Below are 18781 nucleotides of genomic sequence, written 5' to 3' on the forward strand. Positions count from 1 at the left end.
CGCACTGCCCTCACACCAACACTGCCCTCACACCAACACTGCCCTCACACCGGCACTGCCCTCACACCAACACTGCCCTCACACCCAACACTGCCCTCACACCAACACTGCCCTCACACCCAACACTGCCCTCACACCAACACTGCCCTCACACCAACACTGCCCTCACACCCAACACTGCCCTCACACCAACACTGCCCTCACACCCGGCACTGCCCTCACACCAACACTGCCCTCACACCAACACTGCCCTCACACCCAGCACTGCCCTCACACCCGGCACTGCCCTCACACCAACACTGCCCTCACACCCGCACTGCCCTCACACCCGCACTGCCCTCACACCCAACACTGCCCTCACACCCGGCACTGCCCTCACACCCGCACTGCCCTCACACCCGCACTGCCCTCACACCCGGCACTGCCCTCACACCCGGCACTGCCCTCACACCCGCACTGCCCTCACACCCGCACTGCCCTCACACCCGGCACTGCCCTCACACCCAGCACTGCCCTCACACCCAACACTGCCCTCACACCCAACACTGCCCTCACACCAACACTGCCCTCACACCAACACTGCCCTCACACCCAACACTGCCCTCACACCCAACACTGCCCTCACACCAACACTGCCCTCACACCAACACTGCCCTCACACCGGCACTGCCCTCACACCCAGCACTGCCCTCACACCCGGCACTGCCCTCACACCCGCACTGCCCTCACACCAACACTGCCCTCACACCAACACTGCCCTCACACCCAACACTGCCCTCACACCAACACTGCCCTCACACCCAACACTGCCCTCACACCCAACACTGCCCTCACACCAACACTGCCCTCACACCGGCACTGCCCTCACACCAACACTGCCCTCACACCAACATTGCCCTCACACCCGGCACTGCCCTCACACCCGGCACTGCCCTCACACCGGCACTGCCCTCACACCAACACTGCCCTCACACCAACACTGCCCTCACACCAACACTGCCCTCACACCCGGCACTGCCCTCACACCGGCACTGCCCTCACACCCAGCACTGCCCTCACACCAACACTGCTCTCACACCAACACTGCCCTCACACCAACACTGCCCTCACACCAACACTGCCCTCACACCCGGCACTGCCCTCACACCAACACTGCCCTCACACCAACACTGCCCTCACACCCGGCACTGCCCTCACACCAACACTGCCCTCACACCAACACTGCCCTCACACCCGGCACTGCCCTCACACCAGCACTACCCTCACACCCAACACTGCCCTCACACCAACACTGCCCTCACACCCAACACTGCCCTCACACCAACACTGCCCTCACACCCAGCACTGCCCTCACACCAACACTGCCCTCACACCAACACTGCCCTCACACCAACACTGCCCTCACACCCAACACTGCCCTCACACCCAGCACTGCCCTCACACCCAGCACTGCCCTCACACCCAGCACTGCCCTCACACCCAGCACTGCCCTCACACCAACACTGCCCTCACACCGGCACTGCCCTCACACCAACACTGCCCTCACACCCAACACTGCCCTCACACCTACACTGCCCTCACACCCAACACTGCCCTCACACCCAACACTGCCCTCACACCAACAGTGCCCTCACACCAACACTGCCCTCACACCAACACTGCTCTCACACCGGCACTGCCCTCACACCCAGCACCCCCCCGATGCCAGCCCCTCCCCAAAGCCCCAGCACTGACCTCGTCGCCCCCCGAGGGGCAGCCCCTCCCCAAAGCCCCAGCACTGACCTCGTCGCTCTCCTCCACGTCCACGTTCCCGTTGGCATCGTCGTCCATCTGTTTGTGGATGTTGCGCACGGCCTCGAAGCTGAGCTGCTCGTCCTCGTCGTGGCACAGGGGATGGTCAATGCGGCAGAACTCTGCGGGGACACGGCGGTCAGCACACCAGTGGGCACCAGTACAGACCAGTACAGCCCAGTGAGCACTGGGACAGACCAGTGAGCACCACACAGCACACCAGTGCGCACCAGTACAGAGCAGTGAGCACCAGTGTGCACCAGTACAGACCAGTGAGCACCAGTGTGCACCAGTACAGACCAGTGAGCACCACACAGCACACCAGTGTGGCACCCATGGGGATGCGACACTGCTGGCACCCACAGGGATGTGGCACTGCTGACACCACAGCAATGTGGCACTGCTGGCACCACAGCAATGTGGCACTGCTGGCACCCACGGGGATGTGGCACTGCTGGCACCCACGGGGATGTGGCACTGCTGGCACCACAGCAATGTGGCACTGCTGGCACCCACGGGGATGTGGCACTGCTGGCACCCACGGGGATGTGGCACTGCTGGCTCTCACAGCAATGTGGCACTGCTGGCACCCACAGGGCTGTGGCACAGCTGGCACCCACGGGGCTGTGGCACTGCTGGCACCCACAGGGATGTGGCACAGCTGGCACCCACAGGGATGTGGCACTGCTGGCACACACAGGGATGTGGCACTGCTGGCACACACAGGGATGTGGCACTGCTGGCACCCACAGGGCTGTGGCACAGCTGGCACCCACAGCAGGCCCTGTGCAGCCATCACAGGGCTGTGGCACTGCTGGCACCCACAGGGATGTGGCACTGCTGGCACACACAGGGCTGTGGCACTGCTGGCACCCACAGGGATGTGGCACTGCTGGCACCCACAGGGCTGTGGCACTGCTGGCACCCACAGGGATGTGGCACTGCTGGCACCCACAGGGATGTGGCACTGCTGGCACCCACGGGGATGTGGCACAGCTGGCACCCACGGGGCTGTGGCACTGCTGGCACCCATGGGGATGTGGCACAGCTGGCACACACAGGGATGTGGCACTGCTGGCACCCACGGGGATGTGGCACTGCTGGCACCCACAGGGCTGTGGCACTGCTGGCACACACAGGGATGTGGCACTGCTGGCACCCACGGGGATGTGGCACTGCTGGCACCCACGGGGATGTGGCACTGCTGGCACCCACAGGGCTGTGGCACTGCTGGCACACACAGGGATGTGGCACTGCTGGCACCCACGGGGATGTGGCACTGCTGGCACCCACAGGGATGTGGCACTGCTGGCACCCACGGGGATGTGGCACTGCTGGCACCCACAGCAGCCCCACCACAGCCCCACAGCCCGTGCCAGCCAAGGGCAGGGCAAGGCTGCTGCTCTCCACACCGACCCCTCAGCATTCCCAGCACCCTCTCCCAGCAGGGTCTGGCTCCTGCCACAGGGGAAGAGCTTCTCCAGCTCCACTTCTCACTTGGAAGTTGTTGGTGTTGGCACCAGACCCAGCTGGGCTGCTCTGGCAGGAAGAGTTGTATGTTTGTAAAACACGTCAATTAAAACAGTTCCCTCCTTCCTGATTATGGAAGGGGCTGCTCTGGCTGCTTTTCACAGACTTGTCTACTTTTCAAGACTAACAATCTAAATCTTGCTGCAGACCTGACTCCCTGTCAGCCTCAAACGGGGCTGATCCAGCCCCTCCACGGCCCTGCTGGGGGGCAACGTGGCACCTGCACTGGAGGGAAGGGATGGGACATCCAGGGGGCCATGGAGCTGCTCCAGGGCTGGATTCCCTCTGTGCTGGGACAGGCTGGGAGAGCTGGGGGGTCACCTGGGGAAGGATTCAGGGAGACCTGAGAGCCCCGTCCAGTGCCCAAAGGGGCTCCAGGAGAGCTGGAGAGGGACTGGGGACAAGGCATGGAGGGACTGGGGACAAGGGATGGAGGGACTGGGGACAAGGGATGGAGGGACTGGGGACAAGGGGAATGGCTTCCCACTAACAAGATGACCTGGACAGTGATGGAGCCTTCTGTAGAGGCAGGGCTGGTGTCCTGCTGCTTCCCAACAGTCCAGAACTGGTGACCAAACCAGGAGTGCCATGGGAAGGCTCTGCCTTTCCCAGCCTGGCAGGGCTGGTGGCAATACAGAACAGCTGGACCCGTGGGGCCTGTGCTGCACCCGGGAAAGCCTTGGCTGCCCTGAGGCTGATCTGAACAGACCTGCTTTCCTCTCCCACCCTTCCAGTTCCCTCCACAGTCCCTGCAGAATGAGCTGAGCACTCTGGGCTGGGCCTCTGCACCGATTCCTGCCCACCATCCCAGGGCAGGAACACAGGATGGTCATTGTGTTTGTGCTGCCCTTGGACAGGACTCCAGAAGGGAAAATGAAGCCAGGCTAAACGGTATCTCCCAAAATATTACAAGATTATCTTGTTCCGAGCCTGTGCTTGTTGTTACAGCGAAGAGCAAGGCAGGACTGTGGCAAAGTTCAGAGCAGGGAGGGGAAGGTCACCGCACGTCAAACAAAGTGAGTTTGTTCAGATTAACAATGTCCTGAGCACAGAACTCCTGAGAGCCCTTCGTGTCCAAGGGGCTCACCCACCATTCAGGGAACAAGATCTGAAGGGATGAGGGGTCCAGGATTGACGGGATCTGGCCCTCATTTCTTGCCACCACCAGGACAACCCTTGGGTATTTGAAGGGCAAATGCCAGGAATGAGGATCGACTCCAGCAGCAGAAAGACCAATAAAACAATGAGCACAAGGGCTGCCAGGTGCTGATAACAAAGGACACCATCAACGGGGATCAAAGCGAAAATAGGGAGGAATTCGGGGTTCTTATCAAGGCCAGAAAGAGTTTGAATATGGGGCAGGAGTGATTTAATCAGCTGAAGACCCTGCACTGATAACAGAATGGTCCCGAGGTGTCAGCAGCCAGGATGGGCCATTCCCCTCCCTGTTATCCCCTTCCCTCTTATCCCCAGGGCTGCAGCCCAAAACCACCCAAAATGCAGGAACCAAGAGCAGGGCCAGCCTCCTTCCCCTCACCGATGGAAGATCAAGCCTAAAGATCACACTGCAAAATCATCCAATGGTTTGGGTTGGAGGGATCTCAAAGCTCCTCCGTTCCCACAGGGACACCTTCCACTGTCCCAGGTTGCTCCAAGCCCCATCCAGCCTGGCCTGGGACACTAATGACAGGTCATTCCAACACACCCTATTATGGCACCTTCAGAGAGCAAAAGCCTCAAAATGAGTCTGATATTGGCTTTGTTTAAGCAAATCTTCTCCCAGCATGCCCAGCCCTGAGTTTTGCTACAGCAGCTTCCAGAAGAGACCCGTGCCTGGCCCTGCCCAGGGCTGGGACTCCTGGAGCCCCCGGGGTCTGACACCATCACCTCCCCTCCCACCGCACCTCTCTGAGTCAGCAGGAGCCTCTTGTCTCATCCTGCCGTTTGGTGCCTCCAGGCTCGGTTTTATCTCCCCATTATCACCCTCAGTGGGAAGAACAAAGAGGTCCTTGTCCCTCCCAGTAACCTGGGCACATCCACACGGGCCAGCTTTAAATCCCTTCTCCCAGCTCTGCATCCCTCCTGTGGCCATTGCTCCCCACTCACACCCAGCCCTGTCCCTCATTCCCCACTCACACCCATCCTCTGTCCCTCATTCCCCACTCACACCCAGCCCTCTGTCCCTCATTCCCCACTCACACCCACCCTCTGTCCCTCATTCCCCACTCACACCCAGCCCTGTCCCTCATTCCCCACTCACACCCGTCCCTCTGTCCCTCATTCCCCACTCACACCCGTCCCTCTGTCCCTCATTCCCCACTCACACCCGTCCCTCTGTCCCTCATTCCCCACTCACACCCAGCCCTGTCCCTCATTCCCCACTCACACCCATCCTCTGTCCCTCATTCCCCACTCACACCCAGTCCTGTCCCTCATTCCCCACTCACACCCAGCCCTGTCCCTCATTCCCCACTCACACCCGTCCCTCTGTCCCTCATTCCCCACTCACACCCAGCCCTGTCCCTCATTCCCCACTCACACCCAGCCCTGTCCCTCATTCCCCACTCACACCCAGCCCTGTCCCTCATTCCCCACTCACACCCAGCCCTGTCCCTCATTCCCCACTCACACCCGTCCCTCTGTCCCTCATTCCCCACTCACACCCGTCCTGTCCCTCATTCCCCACTCACACCCACCCTCTGTCCCTCATTCCCCACTCACACCCGTCCTGTCCCTCATTCCCCACTCACACCCGTCCTGTCCCTCATTCCCCACTCACACCCAGTCCCCTGTCCCTCATTCCCCACTCACACCTAGTCCCCTGTCCCTCATTCCCCACTCACACCCGTCCCTCTGTCCCTCATTCCCCACTCACACCCAGTCCTGTCCCTCATTCCCCACTCACACCCAGCCCTGTCCCTCATTCCCCACTCACACCCAGCCCTGTCCCTCATTCCCCACTCACACCCGTCCCTCTGTCCCTCATTCCCCACTCACACCCAGCCCTGTCCCTCATTCCCCACTCACACCCAGCCCTGTCCCTCATTCCCCACTCACACCCGTCCCTCTGTCCCTCATTCCCCACTCACACCCAGCCCTGTCCCTCATTCCCCACTCACACCCAGCCCTGTCCCTCATTCCCCACTCACACCCAGCCCTGTCCCTCATTCCCCACTCACACCCGTCCTGTCCCTCATTCCCCACTCACACCCAGTCCCCTGTCCCTCATTCCCCACTCACACGCAGCCCTGTCCCTCATTCCCCACTCACACCCAGCCCTCTCAGTCCCCACCAAAGGCCCTTTGCAATGTCCTTCCCTCAGCCTGCTGGGGGTCCTGCTGCCACCCCAAAGGTGCCACCACCCCGATCACCAACAGGCAGCTCAGCCTGAGCGCTACAGCAGAGCAAGAGCTGGAATTTCACACAATCACAGAGGCTGGAAAAGTCCTCAGGCACCACCGAGTCCAACCATCACCCAGCACTGCCAAGGCCACCACTAACCCATGTCCCCAAGTGCCACCACTAACCATGTCCCCAAGTGCCACATCCCCGTGGCTTTTAAACCCCTCCAGGGATGGGGATCCACCCGTGCCCTGGGCAGCTGTGCCAGGGCTGGACAGCCCTTCCCACGAAGGAATTTTCCCAATATCCAACCTAAACCTCCCCTGGTGCAACTCAAGCCATTCTCATCTCCAATGGAAAGCCCTTTGGGTCGGGTTTGGTCTATGAACAAGTACAAAAGTGTCTCTTCTGGTGGCCCCGACTGGCCCAAGTTGCCCCGAGCTGTGGAGGCTCCAACCATGGGGACAGCCAAAGCCCAACAGGACACAGACCTGGACAAGCAGCTCTGGAGGGACCACCCCCAGGGGTCCCTGAACACCAAACCATCCCACTCCAGCCCTGGCCTTTCTCATGGGACACTCCAGTGTTTAATTTTGGGTTCCCCCCATCCTTCCCGAGGCCCCTCACTCTGCAGCAGCCCCTGGAGCTGCTCCCCCCGCTCTGAGCTCTGCAGCAGCCCCAAACAGCAGCTTAATTATTCGGGCTGTCATTTACAAACTGCTTTATAAACAGCGGGAGGGCAGCCAGGCAACAAGCCCTATATTTGGGGAAAAAGCAGCGTTTACATATTTCACCCTGTAAACAAGGGCTCGGCTGAACTTCCGTGCTCGGGGCTCCTCCCTCAGCCCCGGCCTTCAACCAGGACAGCTCCGGGAATTCCAGCCGGGGCACTGCACTGCTGGGTAAGGGATGGATCCAGGGATTGCCACCCCTCTGGAGGGGCAAGCAAAAGGAAAGGGAAGCCTGGGATGCTGCAGAGCAGAGGCACAGCAGGCAGAGGGCAGGGGAACAATCCTGGGTGTGCAGCTGTAACTGCAGGGCCTGGACAGAGCTCCAGGAGGATCCAGCCATGCCCACTGTGTCAGGACAGCACTCAGAGGGTTTCATACTCCCAGCTGACACTGCACAGCTGGAAATCCTTTACCACAGAGAGGACTGGCAGCCCCCGCTCCAGGTTTAACGAGTCACAGCCACAAACCCACGGGGAACTCACAAATAAACCCCTTTCTTTAAAAAAAGGTGGATTTATCAAACAGGGGTTTCAGCACATGCTCCTTTCCCTGGTCCCTGTGCCCTGGTTTCCTTGGCAGTCCAACTCCATCCCTGGGAGCTGCAGAGCCAGCACACCAAGGTTTGCTCTGGAAGGCAGCAACGTGTGACTCTGCCAGAGGGCAGGGCTGGATGGGATATTGGGAAGGAATTGCTGGCTGGGAGGGTGGGCAGGCCCTGGCACAGGGTGGGCAGAGCAGCTGTGGCTGTCCCATCCCTGGGAGTGTCCCAGGCCAGGCTGGACAGGGCTTGGAGCAGCCTGGGCTGGTGGGAGGTGTCCCTGCCATGGCAGGGGTGGCACTGGGCAATCTTTAAGGTCCTTTCAACCCAAACCAGTCTGGAGTTCTGTGACCAGTATGGACCTCACCCATGTTCCCACCTCCCACAGAGCCTGGAAGCTCCAAGGGTGATTTTCCCTGCAGTTTCGGGATGTGTAACACGGCAGCTGAAGGAGTTTCCTCACAGCAGACAAAGCAGAGCCTCTCTCCCCCAAGACACTGAAATATTCCTGAGCCTGTGTCCCCATCACCCCCCTGGGATGTCCCCCGGTGTCCCCATCACCTCTCGGATGTCCCCCGGTGTCCCCATCACTCCCCTGGGATGTCCCCCGGTGTCCCCATCACCCCTGGGATGCTCCCTGGTGTCCCCACCACCCCTGGGATGTCCCCTGGTGTCCCCATCACCCCTGGAACAGCAGGGTCTGGAGCAGTTCCACAGGAACTCACTGCACTCAGCCACTTCCATTTCACAGAATCCCAGACTGGTTTGGATTGGAAGGACCTCAAAGCTCACCCAGTGCCACCCCTGCCATGGCAGGGACACCTCCCACTATCCCAGATTGTTCCAAGCCCCATCCAACCTTCAGTGACGATGGAAGTTTTAGCAGGAGTTCAAAGACAGCCTTTTTCTCCCTAAGGAAGCAGCTTCCAGGATGTGAAAAACCAGCCCCTTGTACCCAACTCAGATTAAACAGTCTAGAAAAAATGTAAATCCAAGCAGAGATTGGACTGTTTGATCTCCAGAGACTTTTAAAGAAAGAACCAACACCCTTGGGCGTCTCTGCTGGAAGGTCAAACCCCAAATGCTCACAAACCATCTGACAGTGCCCAGGAACAGGAACAGGCCCTGCCCAATTCCTGGGGCCAAACCCGCCCCCCCTGCCCTGGACATGCCCTGGTCCCTCAGGATCGGGATGACAGGGCCACACAGGGTGACACAGATGCAGGAGGGAGCCCTCAGGGGGCCATGGAGCCTCCTGGCCCCACCAGCAGGAGAAGGCAGGGACAGGAAGGAATGAAGCAGCCAAGTGATGTTATTGTACAGCTGGGAGCTGACATTCAATCAGAACATCCAAATCTCCTCCACTGATGGGCTCCTCTCCTTGGCACACCCTCAGCCCTTATTTACTGCCATCACCTCCCTCCTAATTCAGAGCAATCAGCCCTTTGCATCCTCTCCAAGCAACAATGCACGGATTTACTACCAGCCCATTTCTTCCAGACACCCTCCCCCTCCATCCCTGACTCCCACACAATCCCCCCACCCCAACCTCTGTCACCCCACTCTTTGCTCTTCCCACCCCATTAAGAACTTCCCCCCCAGATCAGACACTCCCCAAATCGAGGCTATTTCCCTGCTGGGGAGGGGGGCACAAGGCCCAGCCCCAGCCCTGGATGTGCCAGAGCTGGCAGTGCCCACCCCACCCCTCCTGCTGTGCTGCCCCAACACTGTACCCGCTGTGCCCACCCCACCCCTCCTGCTGTGCTGCCCCAACACTGTACCCACTGTACCCACTGTGCCCACCCCTCCTGCTGTGCTGCCCCAACACTGTACCCGCTGTGCCCACTGTGCCCACCCCTCCTGCTGTGCTGCCCCAACACTGTACCCGCTGTGCCCACTGTGCCCACCCCTCCTGCTGTGCTGCCCCAACACTGTACCCGCTGTGCCCACCCAACCCCTCCTGCTGTGCTGCCCCAACACTGTACCCACTGTACCCACCCCACCCCTCCTGCTGTGCTGCCCCAACACTGTACCCACTGTACCCACCCCACCCCTCCTGCTGTGCTGCCCCAACACTGTACCCACTGTACCCACCCCACCCCTCCTGCTGTGCTGCCCCAACACTGTACCCGCTGTGCCCACCCCACCCCTCCTGCTGTGCTGCCCCAACACTGTACCCGCTGTGCCCACCCCACCCCTCCTGCTGTGCTGCCCCAACACTGTACCCGCTGTGCCCATCCCACCCCTCCTGCTGTGCTGCCCCAACACTGTACCCGCTGTGCCCACCCCACCCCTCCTGCTGTGCTGCCCCAACACTGTACCCGCTGTGCCCACCCCACCCCTCCTGCTGTGCTGCCCCAACACTGTACCCGCTGTGCCCACCCCACCCCTCCTGCTGTGCTGCCCCAACACTGTACCCGCTGTGCCCATCCCACCCCTCCTGCTGTGCTGCCCCAATACTGTACCCGCTGTGCCCACTGTGCCCACCCCTCCTGCTGTGCTGCCCCAACACTGTACCCGCTGTGCCCACCCCACCCCTCCTGCTGTGCTGCCCCAACACTGTACCCGCTGTGCCCACTGTGCCCACCCCTCCAGCAGTTTCTGGGAATGATCCCACACTCCCTGTGGCTCCCAAACCTCCCCAGACAGCCCTGGGCACCCTGTGCTGGGGTGCTCCTGCCTCAGAGGGCACTGCCACCCGTTTCCTTCCGCAGGGATCTTTGTTGGCTCTCCCTGGGCCCAAGGACTGGGATGTTTCTCTGGGCTGAACAAACAAGATAACAGGAGCTGTTTGGGTACCACCCTGCAGGCAACACAGCTCTGCCCACAGCCTGCCCAAAACACCAGTCAGGGCCTTCTCTGGAGGAGCAGCAGAATCCAAAATATCCCACGGGCAGGAGCTTCTCAGGAGCTGCAATAACTGGGGATTGGGTTCCTGTGTAACAACAGGCACAGTAATGTGAGGGGTCACACAGCCCCACTCCCTGTGTGGGGCAGAACTGGGTCATTCACCTGTACCCACAGCCCAGGCCACCCAAAACCAACGGGACAGGGTGTTTGGATGGGCAGACAGAGGTAGGACATGGGGGATGGATTGAAACTAAAACAGGAGAGATTTATGTTAGATATTGGGCAGGAATTGCTGGCTGGGAGGGTGGGCAGGCCCTGGCACAGGGTGGGCAGAGCAGCTGTGGCTGCCCCATCCCTGGGAGTGTCCCAGGCCAGGCTGGACAGGGCTTGGAGCAGCCTGGGCTGGTGGGAGGTGTCCCTGCCCATGGCACGGGATCAGCCTGGTGGTCCCATACAATCCAGACCTCTGCTATTCCATGTTTTGGGAATGCTGGGGCAGGTGTGGCTGGGGCACAGCTGGGCAGGAGGACCCACAATCTCTGCACTGGAGGAACTGGTGGGATGGGCCAACCCTGTGGCTCTCAGGGACACAGATCAGCCTTCCTGCTCTGCAGAGACACAACAACATCATCCCACTGCCCAAACCACCATTACAGTGATTTTTAGATTCCCAGAACGGGTTGGGAGGGACCCCAAGGCCCACCCAGTGCCACCCCTGCCATGGCAGGGACACCTCCCACCAGCCCAGGCTGCTCCAAGCCCTGTCCAACCTGGCCTGGGACACTCCCAGGGATGGGGCAGCCCCAGGTGGTGTTTCAGGTACCTTGGCAGCCCCCAGTGAGGAGCAGGAGGACTCTGAGCCCCATCAGTGGTGCTGTGAGTCAGCTCAGCCCCAGCCCACAGCTCCCAGCGGGACACCACACGCCTCACTGGGAGCTTGAACCGAGAGAGAAATTGCTACAAGTCAGGAAACCACATAATGGACGAGTGAGTCACTCCTGCCTGAAGAACAGGAGACACCAAAGGAGGCTCAAGAAATCAAAGACAAGCCCACAAGGTTTGTGCTGTTCCATTCCATCACATCTGAGCCTCTCCAGAGCCAGTGCCCAGTCCTGGAGTGACACAGGGCAGGAACAGCAGGAGCAGGACAGCTCACCAAATAGAGGCAGGAATTTTGGGTAGATCTCACAAGGTGGCAGAGGAATAGAGAATTCCCCTCTTGCATTCAGTATTTACTAATAAACCATGGAATCCAGGACTGGGTTGGGTTGGGAGGGACCCCAAAGCCCCCCCAGTGCCACCCCTGCCATGGGCAGGGACACCTCCCACCAGCCCAGGCTGCTCCAAGCCCTGTCCAGCCTGGCCTGGGACACTCCCAGGGATGGGGCAGCCACAGCTGCTCTGCCCACCCTGTGCCAGGGCCTGCCCACCCTCCCAGTCAGCAACTCCTGCCCAATATCCCACCTATCCCTGCCCTCCTTCAGTTTGAAGCCATTCCCCTTGTCCTGTCCCTCCATCCCTTGTCCCCAGTCCCTCTCCAGCTCTCCTGGAGCCCCTTTGGGCACTGGAAGGGGCTCTTGGGTCTCCCTGGATCCTTCCCTTCCCCAGGTGACCCCCCAGCTCTCCCAGCCTGTCCCAGCACAGAGGGGATCCAGCCCTGGAGCATCTCCATGGGCTGCTCTGGACTTGCTCCAGTAGCTCCACGTCCATCCCATGCTGGAGGCCCAGGATGGAGAGCACAGGCTGATCCAAAGTCCAGGCTCCCAGCCCGGGTCTGCCTCACCTTCTCAGCCTCAGAGGTTGGCTGAGGGAGCCAAGTGCCCCAGGAGGAACATGGACACCTAGAAATGCTCTTCCCTGCATTGCCTGGTCTCCTCCTCCTCCTCCTGCCCACCAGCCCAGGTTTCCAGGACTCCCCGTGGTCCCTCCCCAGACAAGCTGCTCCCCAGCCAATCCAATGCAGTGCCACCATTCCCAGGCTGCCATACAAGGGCAGCTTCTCCCAATTCCAGCCTTATTCATCCCTCATGTGTCTCACCAGGAGCTGATGAGTTCCATTCCACAGGAACCCTGGAGAGCAGGACACATGGCACATGTTCCTGCAGGGATGAGCTCCTGCTCCCAACCCACCATCCCTGGGATAAGGGTCCTGCTGCAGCTGCTCCTGCCTTCCCAACAAAGTCCTTCCCTCCCACTCAAGGACAACTCCAAGAGGGCAAGGCCCTGCCCAGGGCAGGTGCTGCCCATCCCCACGGCACCCAGGGGCAGAGCCAGCTGGAAACCACCACATGGAAAACACGGGGCCATTATCCAACCTCAACAGCCTCCTGCAGCCACTGGTGTGACTTTTTGGGAATAAAACCCTTTCCCAGCCACTCCATTATCCCCCAGTTCCCAAAGCTCAGGCAAGGAAACTGCTCCTGCACAGCTCCCTTTCCACACTGCTGCCCCCCTGGAAAAGGTTGTTACTAAAACACCAATTTCAGATGAAAGTCTTGGAATGAGTCACTGGAAGCAACAGTTCCACACTGGGAGATGGGAATGCGGCTCTTGGAGGAGACAGGGGGAGAATCCCCCCCAGCCAAGTCACTCCTCTCCCAAAATGACTGATTTCTGGGGGTGACCAGGGACAGAGGAGCTTCCTGGAACAGACACTGACTAAAAGCACCACTGAAACTCTGAGGCTGCTCATCCTGGAGGGGTCCAGGGGCAGCAGGAGGTGGCACATCACAGGAGGTGGCACATCACAGCAGGTGGCACTTCTAGGCCATCACACCTGAGGGTGCTGCCAAAACCAGGAGGGAATCTGAGAATCCCTGAGGTTGGCACAGCCCTGCCAGCCCCTGGAGCCCACCCTGTGCCCCATGCCCACCTTGGCAAAGCCCTGCCAGCCCCTGGAGCCCACCCTGTGCCCCATGCCCACCTTGGCACAGCCCTGCCAGCCCCTGGAGCCCACCCTGTGCCCCATGCCCACCTTGGCACAGCCCTGCCAGCCCCTGGAGCCCACCCTGTGCCCCATGCCCACCTTGGCACAGCCCTGCCAGCCCCTGGAGCCCACCCTGTGCCCAATGCCCACCTTGTCCCCCAGCCCAGAGCACTCAGTGCCACAGCCAGTCCTGCCCTGGGCACCTCCAGGGCTGGGCACTCCAACCCTCCCTGGGCAGCCCCTGCCAGTGCCTGCCCACCCTTTCCAGGCAGAAATTCCTCCTCTTGTCCAACCTGAGCCTCCCCTGGCCCAGCCTGAGCCCGTTCCCTCTTGTGCTGGAAAGGAGGGAACATTTTCCAGCAATGACATGCAGTGATTCCATCAGCCACAAACCTCAGGTGAGGTTCCCATTTCAGCAGCTCCTGGAACCTCCCCCTTGGCCTGGAAGATCCATGTGGAGAGGGCACCTCCCACACCTGGTGCCCTGAGGAGCAGAGCACACACAGCAGGCACTTTGGAGTGATCCCAAACCATTCAGCTCCTTCCCCAGAGAGACTTCCCAAAATCGTCAAGGCTCTTGCAGCAATAAAAAAGCCTTAAAGGGCAAGCTGGGAAGTGCTTGGACAAGCTGCTCCTGACCCTCAGCACACAGGGAAGGGCTCCCAGGGACAGCTCTGCTGTGACACAGTCACTGTTGGGGTCAGCATTTCACACTCATGCTGTGTAAGCAAAAACCCGAGGAAGGAACTCCCCAAAGTTTTCCTCAGCCCAGCCCAGCCCCCCCTGCCCCTGCTGAACCCACTGCTGAGCCCCCCCTGAGCCTGCCCAGGGAGCTGCACCAGGAACCAGGGCAGAACCTGCTGCAAATCCAACTGGGTTGGGTTCCCCCCAGACAGCAGCTCACTTTGCCTCAAGCCTTTCACAGAATCACAGAATCAGAGAATCAGTTGGGTTGGAACAGACCTCTGAGACCATCAAGTCCAACCTTTGATCCAACCCTTGATCCAACCCCACTGTGATCACCAGCCCAGGGCACTGGGAGAGGCTGATCCGAGAGGAGTCTGAGCTCTGTCCAAGGGCTGGGCACACCCAGGGCACACACACACAGTCCTCAGGCTCCCTCTCCAGCATCCACAAACCCTCCAGGAGGGAGCCCTGGGCAGCCATGGGACATGCAGAGATTCCAGCAGGGCTGCATCCCTGGGTTGGGTGGGATCACAGCCGTGGTTTCCCTGCCCTCACACCCCGTGGCAGTGCCCGGATCCCAAATCACCGATGGAGGAGCCCCAGTGAGCAGGACCCCACTCCTGTCCCCATCCTGCATCCTCATCCCACCCCAAGGGCTGGGAATGCTGTACTGGGAATGTCACCCATGACAGCAGTCCCCTTGGAATAACAGCATTCCCTCCAAGGGAGAGCCCCTGACCCCCAGAGCCCCTCAGTGAAGCACCTGGAGGGTGGAACACACTCCCCATGGAATAGGAAGCTCCAGTTGGATCAAACAGCAGCTTGGAAGGGTTTGGGACCAACATGGGAATCAAGGAAATTGCCCACTGGCAGCAGGGGAAAACAGACCCCTTTGTTTATGTGGAGGTTAATTGAGCCCAGCAGAGCTCCCAGCAGAGCTCTGGCTCCTTCACTGATGTGCTTCCAAATCACAAAAACTGGCCTTGTTTAAAATATAAAAATACATGTGGGAGGGACCAAGACTTTCTGCACGAGATAAACCACCAAACCTGAGAAAACAGCAGCTTTCAGTGTGCACATTGGAAGTATTTTCATTACTGCACAAGGGGAGACCAACAGAATATTATTGTCATAGTCAGCTTAAAAATGAAACTCCAAAAAAAATCTGAATCTGGGCCCTTCCTGAGACAGACACAGAAAAGCAGCTCCTTCCACCCCCAGCTCACCTGGCTGGGGCTGGGAAGCTCCATTTGCCAAGTCTTTTGGCAACTTCACTCAGAGGGGGGAAAATTTGTCTTATTTTTTCAGTTTTATATTTTCAGGCTCCATCAGCTGACCTGAGAGAACCCCCAGAGGCACCAGGAGGGAGCTGCGTGTCCCCAGTGTCCCTCCTGCCCAGCAGAGCCAGCCCAGTGTCCCCTCCCCAGAGCAGCAGTGTCACCCCTGCAGCGTTTCCACCCCGAGCCAGGACACTCAGCACTAAGTTTAGCCATCATCAGGCCCCAGATAAACCCCTCCTAAATCCCTCTCAGCTGGCAGAGCCAAGGAGCAGAGCCAGCAGCTGAGCTGGGGGCACAGCAAACCCAACATCACACCTTTATCCCTCAAAGAGCCCAACATTCCCCAAAGTGGAGTTTTTAAACTCAGGGGTGATCCCCTGCAGCTCCCCCAGGACTGGGGGCACAGCAGAACAGGGGGCTGAGCAGCAACACGGGGGTACCTGGACTGGAATCCCCTGTGAGGGTGTAAAATCCTGGGATATTTGTGTCCTGCTGGGCTGCAGGGGCTGTGCTGACTCAGCACTGCCTTTCCCAAAGGGACAACTCCAGTTCCCAGGGAAATTTTGTGCCAAATCCTCACACGGTTATCAGGGAAATTCTGTGCCAAATCCTCACACGGTTATCAGGGAAATTCTGTGCCAAATCCTCACACGGTTATCAGGGAAATTCTGTGCCAAATCCTCACACGGTTATCAGGGAAATTCTGTGCCAAATCCTCACACAGGTCTCAGTTATCAGGGAAATTCTGTGCCAAATCCTCACACACAGCTCAGTTATCAGGGAAATTCTGTGCCAAATCCTCACACACACAGCTCAGTTATCAGGGAAATTCTGTGCCAAATCCTCACACACACAGCTCAGTTATCAGGGAAATTCTGTGCCAAATCCTCACACACAGTCAGTTATCAGGGAAATTCTGTGCCAAATCCTCACACACAGTCAGTTATCAGGGAAATTCTGTGCCAAATCCTCACACAGTTATCAGGGAAATTCTGTGCCAAATCCTCACACACAGTCAGTTATCAGGGAAATTCTGTGCCAAATCCTCACACAGTTATCAGGGAAATTCTGTGCCAAATCCTCACACACAGTCAGTTATCAGGGAAATTCTGTGCCAAATCCTCACACAGTTATCAGGGAAATTCTGTTCCAAATCCTCACACACAGGTCTCAGTTACCAGGGAAATTCTGTGCCAAATCCTCACACACAGGTCTCAGTTATCAGGGAAATTCTGTGCCAAATCCTCACACACACAGCTCAGTTATCAGGGAAATTCTGTGCCAAATCCTCACACACACAGCTCAGTTATCAGGGAAATTCTGTGCCAAATCCTCACACACACAGCTCAGTTATCAGGGAAATTCTGTGCCAAATCCTCACACACAGCTCAGTTATCAGGGAAATTCTGTGCCAAATCCTCACACACAGCTCAGTTATCAGGGAAATTCTGTGCCAAATCCTCACACACAGCTCAGCTATCAGGGAAATTCTGTGCCAAATCCTCACACACAGCTCAGTTATCAGGGAAATTCTGTGCCAAATCCTCACAGGTGAGTCAGGAATACGAGTCCAGGCTCCTTGGGTTGTTTTTAATGCCTCACTAATTAGGAAAAAACCCACTCTATGGGCTCCAACCCTCCAGGAGGGAATGTTCCCTCCAGCAGCAGCATAAAGAGGAAAATGAGACAGGAGTTTCCCTCCTCTGCTGTAAACAGGGAGCTTTCCTGCAGCTTCCCTGAAAATTCCCATCCAAACCACTTCTGAGTGGCACAGGCTGCCCAGGGCAGGGGAAGTCACATCCCTGGAGGGATTTACCAGGATGTGGCACTTGGGGACACTGTTAGTGGGGAGGGAACGGTTGGACTCGATGGTCTCTGAGGGCTTTTCCAACCCAAGTGATTCCATGATCCCCTTCACTAAACCAGCCCTTTCCCAACACCAGCACTGAAGCCTTGACATGGATTTTCCCCAACACTCACACACAGACTCTACTGAACCATAAACCCTTTTCTCTCTTTCTTTTCAGCACAAATTCCCTCATTTCATAGCACACCTGTGTCCTGGTGCAGCACCCAAGAAACCCCATCAGTGCCTGTGCAGTGCCAGCCTGGCCTGCCAGAGCTGGGCAAACCTTCCTCAGGGATTTGGTCATTCCAGAGGAATTCAGCCACAAAGTCATCCAGCTTGGAAAACACCTCCAAGACCATGGAGTGCAACCTCTCTGCAGCAGCAGCTCCACATCCTCCTGCTGTTCCCCAGAGTGGGGGCAGCTCTGCAGGGGGGTCCCACCTGAGGGGGCAGAGGGGCACAATCCCCCCTGTGGGATGAGCCCAGGACAGGAATTTCGGGGGCCCAGCGCCCATGGCCAGACATGTGGGTTTGCTGAACTCCCACAGACCCCCACTTTTGGCTACTGAGGTCACACCCTGAACTCCTGATCTCCTCCCTGCCCAGCACAGACACGGCAGGTCCCCAAGGTGCCCCATCCCAGCAGGGCAGATCCCGGGCACGGCCCCGCTGTGACCTCAGAGCTCAGCCTGGGAAAAGGGCTTATTCCCAACCCTCACTGCTGCCTCCTGGACACGTTCCTGGAGCTGTGGGTGCACATGGAGGTGCTAAATTGACTCCCAAAGCCAGGGCAGGTGCCAGTGATCCCCATCCCAACCCGGCACAGCCGTGCCCAGAGTGATGGATGTGCCACAGCTGGGCCACCACACTGCCCTCTGGGACGGTCCCAGCTCTGCCAGGTGACACTTCCTGCCCAGCAAGGACATCCCTGCCCTTTCATCCTGCCTTTGGAACAGGAAGGCTGGTGCTTCCACATCCTGCCACAAGATTAGACACACCAGAGGAACTCCAAGGAGCTGGGAGTGACATTCCCAGTGCAGGTGTCTGGCAGACACTGGAGCAGCCACCTCTGCTCACAGGACCTCTCTGGGCTTCATCAGAGCAGCAGGAGTTGGGTTTGCTTCAAAAGTTACTGAGGGAGCAGCAGTTGGGAGTTCCTCCCAAAGGAACCCTGAGAACGAACCAATGACACATTTTCAACAGGAATAAGGATGAGGTGGGTGAAATGGCCCCTTTTCCTGCACCTCAGGAACCTCC

General features: G+C 58.7%; 1 protein-coding gene across 3 annotated transcripts in view; it reads right to left on the minus strand.

The window, feature by feature from the left end:
• Positions 1 to 18781, minus strand: part of STIM1 (stromal interaction molecule 1) — an 80678-nt gene that overhangs the window by 48015 nt on the left and 13882 nt on the right. For all 3 annotated transcript variants that reach the window (XM_071567648.1, XM_071567655.1, XM_071567664.1), the window contains exon 2: positions 1783 to 1913. In XM_071567648.1, the coding sequence (XP_071423749.1) occupies positions 1783 to 1913 (131 nt within the window). The remainder of the gene's footprint in view (positions 1 to 1782; positions 1914 to 18781) is intronic.

This window comes from Pithys albifrons, chromosome 1, assembly GCF_047495875.1.
Source record: "Pithys albifrons albifrons isolate INPA30051 chromosome 1, PitAlb_v1, whole genome shotgun sequence".
Classification (NCBI taxonomy): domain Eukaryota; kingdom Metazoa; phylum Chordata; class Aves; order Passeriformes; family Thamnophilidae; genus Pithys; species Pithys albifrons.